Source organism: Carassius carassius, chromosome 13 (genome assembly GCF_963082965.1).
Source record: "Carassius carassius chromosome 13, fCarCar2.1, whole genome shotgun sequence".
Taxonomy (NCBI): domain Eukaryota; kingdom Metazoa; phylum Chordata; class Actinopteri; order Cypriniformes; family Cyprinidae; genus Carassius; species Carassius carassius.
The window spans coordinates 15,860,521-15,873,450 of NC_081767.1; the positions used below are offsets into that span (position 1 = coordinate 15,860,521).

General features: G+C 36.0%; 1 protein-coding gene across 1 annotated transcript; it reads right to left on the reverse strand.

The window, feature by feature from the left end:
• Positions 1-1,670: 1,670 nt before the first annotated feature.
• LOC132155483 (uncharacterized) lies at positions 1,671-10,303 on the reverse strand. Its single transcript, XM_059564287.1, has 9 exons — positions 10,171-10,303; positions 4,536-4,669; positions 4,289-4,433; positions 4,127-4,170; positions 3,947-3,976; positions 3,824-3,877; positions 3,450-3,479; positions 2,148-2,186; positions 1,671-1,685 (listed from the first exon to the last, which is right to left on the reverse strand). Exons 1-9 carry the CDS (start codon positions 10,301-10,303, stop codon positions 1,671-1,673), a joined length of 624 nt encoding a protein of 207 aa, XP_059420270.1.
• Between the last annotated feature and the right edge of the window lie 2,627 nt (positions 10,304-12,930).

Genomic DNA, 12,930 nt, shown 5'->3' on the forward strand with positions numbered 1-12,930 from the left:
GGCAAGTTCGCATTGCTTTATTTCCATTTAAAATACATTTAAATAAAAAGACTTGGCAATAAGCTTTTTTAAATTAATAATTTCATTGTAACTTTTGTTGCATCTTTGTTTTGCTGTCTTTGTTTTCCATGCAGTAGCTACGTATTGTTGATAGAAGAAAGGCCATCGCGCTATATTTGTTATTAAGGAGACTATGAAAAAGACGCAGACTTTGGGTTCGTCCCATTAACCGACGTAGGAAAGAACACTTTTACACTCATTTACTGTGGGAAAAAGAAAATGCATTGTAATGACTACACCTTTGTCTGTTTTCTTCACAGATTCCTAGGAACTGGGGAAAGCTTTACCAGCCTTGCCTTCCAATATCGTCTTGGGACAAGCACTGTTGCTTGGAGTGTGCATTTGACTTGTAGGGCAATTGAAAGGAAAATGAAGGCAACACAGTTTTCAAAGCCAACAGAAGACATGTGGAGATTCATCGCCTCCAAATTTTGGTCTAAATGGAACTTTCCAAACTGCATTTGTGCCATTGATGGCAAACATGTCAATATAGTGGCACCTGCACATTCTGGGAGCTTGTTTTTCAATTATAAAAAGGCATTTTCTATTGTTCTGCTTGCATTGGTAGATGCAGACTACAAATTTACATTCATCCAAGTAGGAGACTTTGGCCGAGCCAGTGATGGTGGGGTTTATCACAACTCATCTCTTGGAAGAGACATGGAAGCAAAAACTTTGTCTGTGCCAGCATTCATGCCTTTAACCAGGATCTGGTGTTCAGGGTCCCATGCCATATACCATGATTGCAGATGCAGCATTCCCCTTGAAGACCTACATTATGCGACCATTTCCAGGGAACAACATTCCAAGATGGAGGCGCATTTTTAATTACAGGCTGTCTCGAGCCAGGATGGTAGTTGAGTGTGCCTTTGGCATTCTTTCATCAAGATGGAGAGTACTCCATACAAGATTGAATGTCAAGCAAGAAAATGCAGATTATGTGGTAATGGCAACATGCATCTTGCATAATTACCTCATGGACCCATCTCAAAATCAAAGATGGCTAGATGAGGCAGAAGAGAGGGGCAACGTGCTACCACCGGTGAGAAACATGGGTGGAAACAGGGGAAGTAGAGAGGCCTACGATGTTCGTGAAAGGTTTTGCACATTTTTCTGTTCCCTGGAAGGCAGAGTGTCATGGCAGGACCAAATGGTTTAGGGAATCGTAGCCTAGGGCCTACACTGGCTTCATATACAGTGTGTAAGTTTGTAAATAAAGCTATTTTGGGTAATATTACCCCATACGCCATAAGTTTTTATTTAGCCATTTCACCCATTGCAGAAATGCATAACAAATCTGTATGTACAGACCTAAATCCTCAGCAAAAAGTACTTACATAATTAGCATCACTGGAACACTAAAAAAATAAAAATAAAACAAAATGAAAGTCAACAATGTTATTACAGACATACTGTTGCTGGTAAACTCTAAAGGAAAGGAGGAAGAGCTTACCTACAAACCTTTACATATTTTATTAAAGGAACACTCCACCGTTTTTTCATATTAAACTATGTTATTCCCTTAACTAAGACGAGTTGATACGCACCTCTCTCGTCTCAGGGCATGCACTCAATCGCTCTGGCGATGAGAAACTTTGATAGCACTTAACTTAGCCCAGTTCAGTCTTTAGGGACCAGACAGAGATGAAGTTATAAGCGACCAAACATCAATTTCTCTATTTAAATACAGTTACACAAGTTACACGACCAAGTATGGTGACACAAAGTAAAACGTGGTGCTTTTCTAAGCGGGTAAAAAGGATAACTATAATGTATGGCGGAATAGCACTGGGAGCACTTCGACTCGGCGGAGTAAAAAGTCACGTTGGTTCTAATGACAGAAGTGAGAGGGAGAGGGGGAGAAGATTTTTCAGGAGTGATGATATTACTGCGCCGAGTCGAAGTGCTCCCAGTGCTATTCCGCCATACATTATAGTTATCCTTTCTACCCGCTTAGAAAAGCGCCACGTTTTACTTTGTGTCACCATACTAGGTCAAAAAACGGTGGAGTGTTCCTTTAAGAATTAACAAAGCAATGACTCGTAACTACACCATGTATTTTGGCAAGGCAAAAACAAAATACTTACTTTAGCAGACAGAGAAGCAGTGGATGGAGCCTTCGGCACCTGTAAAGCAGAATACTCATTAAAAACAATACACAACACTGAGCCTCATAAAATCTTTTTTACAAATATCAAATATCACAATGTTGCACAACTATCAAAACATTACTCCTTGTAAGACTTGTGACTCATATTTTGATGGAGGTATATACGGGACGGGTATATAGATATATATGGATATATATATATATATTTGGTGTACGCAAGTGAATAGGTACAAAGTTTACATGTTCTGAAAAAGACAGAAAAAACTTAATTGTAAGTTTCCAGTAGTTTAATAAATGTCTTCTGAAGCAATCTAGTGGATTTTGGGTGAGAACAGACCAAAGCATTCCTCCAAAATACACCTCTACATCTTGACACAAGCAATCAACTTCATGATCATGATTAATTCAATTACTCCATCTAGTGCTCTGTGCATGTGTTAAAAGGGTAGTTCACCCAAACATGAAATTTCTGTCAGTAATTACTCACCCTCATGTCGTTCCAAACCCGTAAGACTTTCGCTCTTCGATCATCTTCTGAACACAAATAAAGATATTTGTGATGAAATTCGAGAGCTCTCTGACCCTTCCATAGACATCATACATCATCTTTACTACTTTCAAGGCCAAAGACATTGTTAAAATAGTCCATGTGACTCCAGTGGTTTAACCTTAATGTTATGAAGCGACGAGAATACTTTTTGTGCATAAAAAAATAACAGCTTCAGAGATTGATACGGAAGAGAATAAATTGTAAGAACTGAATAAAGAGTCTTTTTTTTTTTTTTTTTTAACAAAATTTATGCTCGAACCACTGGAGTCACATGGAATATTTTAACAATGTCTTTACTACTTTAAAAGTGGTAATGATTTTTCTATCTATGTGGGGTCAGAAATCTCTAAGATTTCATCTAGAATATCTTAATTTGTGTTCCGAAGAAGAACTTAGGTCTTACGGGTTTGGAACAACATGAGGGTGAGAAATTAATGACAGAAATTTAATTTTTGGGTGAACTATCCCTTTAAACACTATGTTAATGACTATATATGCATAAAGTCACCATATCTCCATCAGAACATATGCTGAGGAAAAAAGTCACACAAACATGAGTAAACACAAAGGTGAGTAAATTATCAGATATATCAATTTTAGGTGAACTATTGTTTATCTAGCACAGTCATGTTCAAATCACTAGGATGCTATGAATAATGTTCCTAACTTGACAAGTATATTTGAATCTAAAAAATAAAATAAAGACAATAGTTAAAATGCATAACTTACATCAAGGACATCTGCATTTGATTCCACAGGCTAAAAATGAATATGGTAAATTGATATGTTAGCAATAGTACTGGACAATTGTTTACAATATAAGTTTATCTACTGATCTAAAGATGTAACTGTGGCTCTTGTAGCAGGATAATTATACCACAAAATGCAGAGATTTAATATACAGTATAGTAGTTTGCATGTAGCTGTGGTATGAAGTACAACTTGTTCTGTTGTAATTTCTTCACAATTATTTTAATTAATTTCATGGTTTATTATAAATGTAAAAAAATCTATTAGAAAAGTCATTATTTCAATAGTTGTGCTTAGTATGTGACATAATAGCATGTGGCATAGACATTACATAAAAAGCAGCTAATACTTACTTTAGGAGCATGTGAGAGGGGAACATGAGATGGAGTCTTTGACATCATGAACATCTGCAACATATTCCACAAGCTATTGTAAACTGCACCAAAAACAACAACAACAATAATGATAAATCTTACGTCAGGGGCATCTGCATTTGATTTCATGGGCTGAAATAAGTAGGCAGAAATATTACTACCGAGCAAGCAAAAAACTCCAAAGGTCTTAAAAAGTTTTAAAAGGCAAGGAAATGTGGAGCATTGTCATTAGAAAAATAAATTAAGGCATAACTGTTACATCATGTAAACAATTATTCTAACCTCCTGGAGTAAGTGCTCTGTAGCCAGAAGGAGAGGTGGGATTTCTGTGAACTTAAAATTAAACACACATATACACATATATTTTATATAATATATATATATAGTACATAGTACTATCAAGTATTTCATTTTAAATATATATAGTAACATTACAGTACTTACTTTTAAGTATTTCATTTTTCAGCCTCTCATTTTCTTTATTTAGATTCATGTTTTCTTCTCTCAGCTGATTTATCACACGCTGTAGATGTTCAATTTTTCTTTCATTCCACAACTTTAGATCATTTGGTAGGTCTGTGAGCTGTCCCTTAAACACACATCATTGATTGTAAACAAGTACATTTATATGTATTCATAAATATGTTATATATAACATATATAAATAGATTAACATACGGGAAACACTAACCTTTTTCTTAGCTGCTGGTTCCTCTCTCACATCTAGGAGTTTCATTGAAGGTTTACTCTTTCTCTTAAGAGTGTCTGGCTTGGGTAGCTGTTCTTCAAGCTCCTTAAGTTTTATTTGTAACGTTCTCTCCCTTTCTGAAGAGATAGAATGCTGATCAAGTCACAACACGGTCCTGATGATTTTAATTATATATATATATATATATATATATATATTTTTTTTTTTTTTTTTTTTTTTTTTTTTTTTTATGAATATTTTACTGACGTCTTGTTATAAGAGTATCCAGAATAATAAAGGATGTCACAAGAGTATATTAAAGATATCGTTAAAATAGTCCAAGTGACTACAGTGGCTCAGCCACTGTAACGTTAGTCACTTGGACTATATTAACGACGACTTAAATAACTATTCTGGGCCAGCAAGTTTCAATCCCTTATGGAGGAGTGAGACAGCTCTCAGATTTCATCAAAAATATCTTAATTTGTGTTCCGAAGATGAACAAAAGTCTTACGGGTCTTGTCAAAGCTCTATGAATGCAACAATACGTTTATTTTAAAAACTGGGGACATTATCCTACTCATGGAATGGAAGTTCTCCAAAACGGGAAGTAAGTTACCTCCCATAAATCAAAACGCAGTATGCTCGTCAGGAATAAGGTGGATAGGATAATAAAAATAGGTAACGTTACCTGCTATCTTGATGATGGAGTCCTCAAAAACCGGCCACCCGCCTTTCGGCTCTTTGACGCCTTGGTGCCACTCCACAAAGTAAACGTCATTTTCTTCTAGACCCGCGGAGTATTCATCCTCATCAAATCCTCTAATATGTGCAGTTGGAAGAATTGAGAATTTTTCATCCTCCACCCACTTAATTAGCGCGAACATAATCGGCTTGTTTCTTCCCGTCTCCTATCCTCGGTGCAGTCACATAATTCGCGCCTCAGGCAACGTTTTTTTTTTCCTTAATGACGTCATCAAACTGCTTTTTTAATTAACTAAATTGTTGACATTTGTAATGTATTTGCACTTACATTAAAACATTTTAGGATTCTTTTAAATATTTTATTTACCTTTAAATTAAATCTAATTATGCAGTTTTATTATATCATTAAGGCATTGCGCCATGCAGACAGTGCGCGGCTGCGCGCATTGACGGATGGATTTCAGGCGATGCATTTTTTTTATTCTCTGAAAGACTACATGGTAAGCATGTCACAATACATAACATTCTATCTTTATTACAAATGTTTAAAGTTAACCCTTTGGGTTTTACGATTAATCCTCAATGTTGTTCTTAATTTCATCAATATGTCACATATGATTTACAGACACAATGAGCGAGCCTCTACACAGGATTTCGTATAAACGGTATCTAACTGATGCTGAAGAGGAAATTCCTCCAAGAACCATACGAAGATGGGCCCTTAAAAAAAGGTGTGTGGATAAAATTCCTCCCACTGCTAGGTCGATTAACATCAACCAAAACGCCATTAGAATTTTCCTCAATCAGCCGTTCTGGCGGGTGTACTTTTGTTCTAATGCTTATGGTGCGAACAAGTTAGTCACCAATAATTCATAGTCGGTTCTTTTGATTCCACAGAGCATAACGTGTACACCCCATAAACTAAAAAAAAGATAAACCCTAGCACTCGCGATCTTACTAGGAGTTTACACTTTCATGATTTGGTTACCTGCATTCTTCAAAATAGATTACCGTATTTTGTGTTCAACAGGAAAGAAAATCTTACAGGTTTAGAACAACTTGAGGGTGAGTAAAGGATTACAGAACTTTCACTATCCTTTTTAATTAATTGCTCCTTTATAACAAGTAACTTATCTTATTTTTCTGTTTTCAAGGTTTGTTATCTCTTCAAAGAGTATTAATGTGATGTTAACAGGACCCATAATTCTCTTTTTTTTTTTTGCCATTCCCAGACACCATTCCAGAAGACATCCAGCTAACTACTCCTGATGAAGAGTGCACTTCCAGTCCTGTTCAGATAGAGGATGCAGCGGATTCAGGTCAAACAAAAGATCAAACCCAACTACTACTTCTGGCACTTAAGCTCAAACACAATTTGACCAATGACTGTCTTGAGGATATTATGAGAATCCTAAATGTTGTTGGTGGTAATGATTCGGTATGCAGGACAAAATACTCCTTTTACAAAGCTTTCGATTATACCAAAGACATTATGAGTATCTGTTATGTGTGTGACCAGTGCAATGACATAATGTCAGCTGAACTGGACCATGTCCATTGTGTTCAATGCAACATTACTCATGACAAAGCCAGCAGGTTCACCAATAATTTTTTCATATACCTCTCCTTGGAAGATCAAAAAGAAACATCAACATCTCTCAGTGATATTTGTGATGGTTTTTTGTATCAGAAAGCTTTAAGTGGTTCAGATACGCCCCTTTCAACCCTTACCTTGACATTTAGCTGTGATGGTGTGCCAGTTTTTAAAAAGTCCCCTTGTAGTATTTGGCCTCTTTTATGTACCATTAATGAGTTGCCATTGAAAATGAGACAGGATAATGTACTCCCTTGTGGACTGTGGTTTGGGGATAAGAAGCCTCATATGAGAACATTCTTAAATCCTTTTGTAGAGGAATGTGTTAAACTAGAGGACAGTGGTTTCACATGGGAAAAGGACAAAGGTGTTTCTATCAATACAAAAGTAATCCCTCTAGTTCTGATGAGTGACTCAGTTGCCAGACCTTTAATACAGAATGTCAAACAGTTCAATGGTGAATATGGCTGCTCCTATTGCCTTCACAAAGGAAAATGGATTGAAAAGGGCAGAGGATCTACTCGTGTATATCCTTTTCAGAAAGACCTCCAGCTTCGCAGTCAGGAACAGACAAATTAATTTGTAGAAGCTGCATTAGAGTCTGGACAGCCTGTTATGGGTGTCAAAGGACCAAGTGCATTGTGTCGGCTTCCCAGTTTTGATGTCATTGAAGGGTCTGTGCCAGACTACATGCATTCAGTACTTCTGGGTGTTGCAAGAACTGTAACAGGGCTGTGGTTAAACACTGAAAACCATGAAAAGCACTGGTATATAGGTAGGTCTACAAAATTGATAGACGAGTTGCTTTTAAAGATTAAACCACCGTGTAATGTACCTCGTGTGCCAAGGTCAGTCACATTGAGGAAATTCTGGAAAGCCCACGAGTGGTACATGTGGCTCTTTTATTATAGCTTGCCTGTACTAAAAGGTGTTTTGCCAGAACCACTACTGAATCACTGGTCCAAACTAGTTAAGGGTGTATCACTTCTGTTAGGTGAAAATATAACCAGAGACCAGATTACGGAGTCTGAGGCCCTTTTAACAGATTTTGTGAAGGACATGGAGGTATACTATGGGGAAGCCAATATGTCTTATAATGTCCATCTTTGCCTCCATTTACCAAGAAGTGTAGTTAACTGGGGGCCTTTGTGGGCTCACTCTGCCTTTGTATTTGAGTCTTATAATGCTAAACTACTTGACATGATCAAAAGCACTCAAGGGGTTGCACTGCAGATTGTCAAAACCTTTTGGTTACAAAAGGCTTTACCTTTTTATGGTCAGACTATCCTAAAACATGCCTCAAATGAATGCAAGGAGATCTTTGAAACTTTGACAAGACCAAAACAGTTGAAACATGTAACTCGAACATGTGATGTCACTGCACTCGATCGTCCTAAAGTGCGAATACTTAGGAGAGATGACTGTATGGCACTGAGTCGTTATGGGGTACAAAAAGGCAGGGTAAAGTACTTTCAACGAATCATTACAAATGGCGAGGTGGTTCACTCAGAAGATTACAGCCGTGTATCTAAACGCAATTCCTTCACCGTTGTGTTGAATGACAAAGCTCAAAACTTTTTAGGATTAAAAGATTCTTGATTTGTCAAAATGAAAATGAGGAGAGGTGTTATGCCATTGGCAGATTCTATGAACAAGCAAAGCATAGTCTCTGTGCCTCAAATCCAAGTTACTTTGAACCAGTGTCAAAACTTCTTGGACATCTTACAGCTATTCCTGCTTCAGCTATCAAATGCAAATGTCTGATCATTCACACTGAAAAACTCAAAGTTGATTACATTTTTAGAAATATTAATCAGTCTGAATTCCTTAAATGAGACGTCAAATGAAACTAAGAGTGGCCTAAGTTGTTTCATTCAATTTGATCTTTAGTGTCAATGTACAAAGTTTTTGGTACATTACTACATTACTTAAGCAATGCGAAATTTTATACAATGTGGTATATTTTTGCAAAGTGATTTTGAAGCAATTTGTGTAAATAATTGTAACTTTTTCAGTTTATTTTGTTATGCTTGTGTTTATAACACTAACATGTCTTAATTTTCATTGAAAAAAAAACATATAATTGAATATTTAATATTTAATGGCAAGAAATCAAATGTACATTACATTAGCAGTATTATATATTGTGCATTTCTTTTGCTGTTTATTTTAAACTAAAAATTATACTGATGATTTTAATACTGTGTTTGTTACCATTAATGTGTGTTATATTCTATCCCTTACAATGAATTAATGTCAACAAATTAAAAGTGTACATAGCAGTTTTGTATTTTGTGCATCGTGCTAGTTCTGGTTCCTTTTCAAAACATCAACTCATACAGTGCACCTACTGCCACTTAATGCCTTATCATCAAATGTCCTCATGTATATACTGCCAGTTAGTCAAAGTCAACTGTACTACATTAGTAGTGAGGTATTCTGCAATGTAACAAGCAAATAAATAAACTTGACTTATCTAATTCTTTTCTAAACATTTGGCTCTTGTTTTATTTGTAGCCAATTATTTGTTTATGTTGTACATACTAATCAGGCCTATTCTGTTACTTTACTGTAAACTATTTTAGAATGAAAAAAAAAAAAAAAAATCCATTATTTAAAAATCCCATTTTAAATAATGGATACTTTTGCTCTCCATCCACATTCTACTGTAAGGTTGAAAATGTATTTTCTTGACCCTGAAATACATTTTTAAATATATTTTGGTAAATGGAGGTTGGTATTAAATATATTTTCGATTTCAAAAATATATTTTATTGAACTTTACAGTTACAACATATATTTAGCATATATTTAAAATATATTTTGGCCAAAATAAATGTATTTTTTTACCGTATGGGACAAGACATGTTTTCTGTCATTTTTTGATTGTGATTGTACTGTTGAATACATTTTTGCTTAAAATCACTTGCACCTGTTTCATTTATAATATACAAACAGACATGCAATTGGTTACATGCAAATAAAACATTAGGAAATATTTATAGCCTACTTATTCAATTACAAGACATATAATAATATATATATATATATATATATTTTTTTTTTTTTTTTGGTAGATTGTAAACTGCAATAGTTATAAATCTGCCAACTTTACCACGGGGCATCGAGAGAAAGTGCATTCACTGTGTATGATGTTTTGCACAAAAAACAATTCACGATCACTGCTGACGATCAAATGACAGAGCATCATAAAATACCCTATACATTGTTAAATGGTATAAAAATGCAGTAAATTATATGTTTTGGTGAAACACAACCATTTAGTAGTCTAGTCAGCTTTCCTCAAACGAAACAGGTTATATAAAATTGATGACTTACCATCTGCAGAAATAGCAGAAGAAATTTCATCCCAGACTTTTTCCTTGGAAGACAGGTCCTTGTAGTATCTGTTTCTTGGGTCATAAAGCACTTGGTGCTTCTCGACCTCCACGATCAGCCTCGTGTCATCCATTGATACAGGTCGTGTTTACGTCATCTGCCGCATGCACGTTTACTAGAGCCTATATAGCGTCTGTGTACGTTGTATTACACAATAAACTAAAAGTTTATATCGTATTTTGTGGCTAGTTTGACTATTTTGTTTTTATAACAATACACCATACTTTCACCCAAACCGATTAATTAAAAAGTTTAAATACATATTTGTTATACTTAATTTTCTTTTCTGGCATAATTGTTAAAACACTAGACATTGTAGTGGTTGTTAAAACTCTTGGCATGCTTATTCTGTGCATTTTGAACAAGTTTTGTGTAAAGTCATATTTATTTTTCCATCAAAAGTGTGCTTTCACTTTAATTCACGCTTGCGGTGTGAAACAGGGGTTAGAGGCCTTTTTTGCATTTTGTTAATTCTATAATAAATATAAAAAAATAGAATTCAAGATTAGAGAAGCTAGTAGAGAATAATGTTAATTCTCTAGGAGTTTGGATGGGTTGAGGACACTCAAACACCTGCTGAATTCAACTGGTGCTAATTTTCCTGTCAAAGAACTGGATTTGCTTTGTCAGGTTTTTTTCTACAAATATGGGCTAAAAAAATTAAAATAATAAAAATAAATCACAGCTATGACCCAGTCTAGATATGGCTCTTTGATGTCCTGAGGATTTAGCAGTTAAATACATAATTAAAAATCCACTTAGATGAACACATAAACAGCAGTGTGCTGAAAGGGTAACTAAAAGAGGGTCATCGTACCTCATATCTATTTACCTTTGATTATGGACACTTTTACCAGATATGAAACTATGTTGGTCAGTGCCTCTTGAAGAAAACATGAACCTGGCGATCTGTACATCCTCCAGTCCTTGGTCTCCCTTGACCCTGATTTAAAGAAAAAAAAAGCAATACATTTCCGAAAAAAAAAAAGAAAATTCAAATGCTTTTTTCTTTACTGTACTTGTGTGTGTGCATCATTACAGTCTGTAAAAAGGGTTCATATGTGCATCTCTTATCACAAAACTGCAATCACTAGCAATCAGAAGACTTCCAGTTAATCAAGTATCTAGAAAAGATCTAATGTTACTCTATGAACAATGCATTAAATTACATTAAATAAAGACAAAAATAAATTAAACAATCAAATGAAATGATAACTCACATGTATCTGGTCCACTGATAAAGTCATGTGTCAAGTCAAGTGAATTATTAATCATCATCTAACAGGCATCCAATACTGACTTCAGGAAAAGGGGAATAACCAATGACATTTGAGATAACAACTAAAACAGCAAGCCCCGCCCCAAGACTGACAAAAATAAAATTGTTCACGCGAGCAGAGGTGAGAAGATCGAGCGTGAGGATGTGGGGAATGACCATGCGCGCGCGAGGGCTTGAATTGCGCGCAGAGGACATGTCACGCGCGCGCGGGAGTTTGAAATGAGCTCGCGGGCTCCCGTTTCCTCGCGTCCGATTTAGTTTTCCTCTCGCAGAAGTGATTAACCGCGCGCAAGCATCAGTTGTATGCTCGGTTATTATTGGTATCGATTTGACGCCATATGCTTCCGCTCTGCCTACCTGCTGCTAACGCGCTGCTTTCGCTCTGCTGCAGCTTGCGGTGTGAACCTGGCCTTTAGCCAGCACCAGAACGCCCTCGTCCTCAAAGCCTCTCAACTCGCACGTGTCAGTGATTATGAATAGATTAAATGAAACAGGACAAATTTAATCTTGACAAACTATGTATCATTATAAAGATCTAAGCCTCAAGCATTGACGACAGATCGCTGTTTTTCAATGGAAAGCTTATAAAGACTGTATTTGCTACATTTGTGTAAGCAGTACACATAAAGAACATGAACATTAGAAACGCTGTACATACCAGATCCGTCGTAATAACGAGTCATAAACACATCAACAGCTGTAAATCACGGTTTAGTTAGGAAGGTAAGGGTCCACTGAACGACATCTCATGAAGCACGTTTAGTCCAATGAAGCAATAACGTTGTAATCATACCTGTCAACATTTGGTTACGGAAATCCGGGAGACATCGGGGGGCGGGCGGTTGGGTGTCGGGGGTGGGACTCGACAGATGGGGGTTGGGTTTGGGGCGGGTCAGAGGCAAGTTAAATACACATAAGTAAATGCATAATACATAATTATTAATAAGAATTATTGTGATAATAATGAGACTTATTCATGTTTATTTTTTATTTATTTTTATTATAACATTTTATATTACATAAAAGGAAACACTGTGGTGCATGTGGAACATGTAACAAAAAATTGAATGTACTTGAAGTACATGGAAACACCTTCATGTTAAACTCTAGGAAACAGCAGAGTATTTTCTAGCTATGGTAGAATCCAGGAACATGCCTGCCACACTAGCATTGAATTAATCGCAAAAAGAAAATGGATTTTATTTTATTTTTTGCTATCAACATTTTTTTGCTAGTGATAAAGTTTGAACTCGCGGTTATGTCCCTTTGTGCCTCCACAGCGCGATTGTGCCATTGGGATTTATTGTGCTGCATTACGTCGTTTTTCCCACCGTGTCCGATACTGAAATCAGTGCGACATACTTTGCAAAAAGCGTGGGAATTGTCGATGCTGCTTCGTGATAAGAAATTAAATTCCTCCG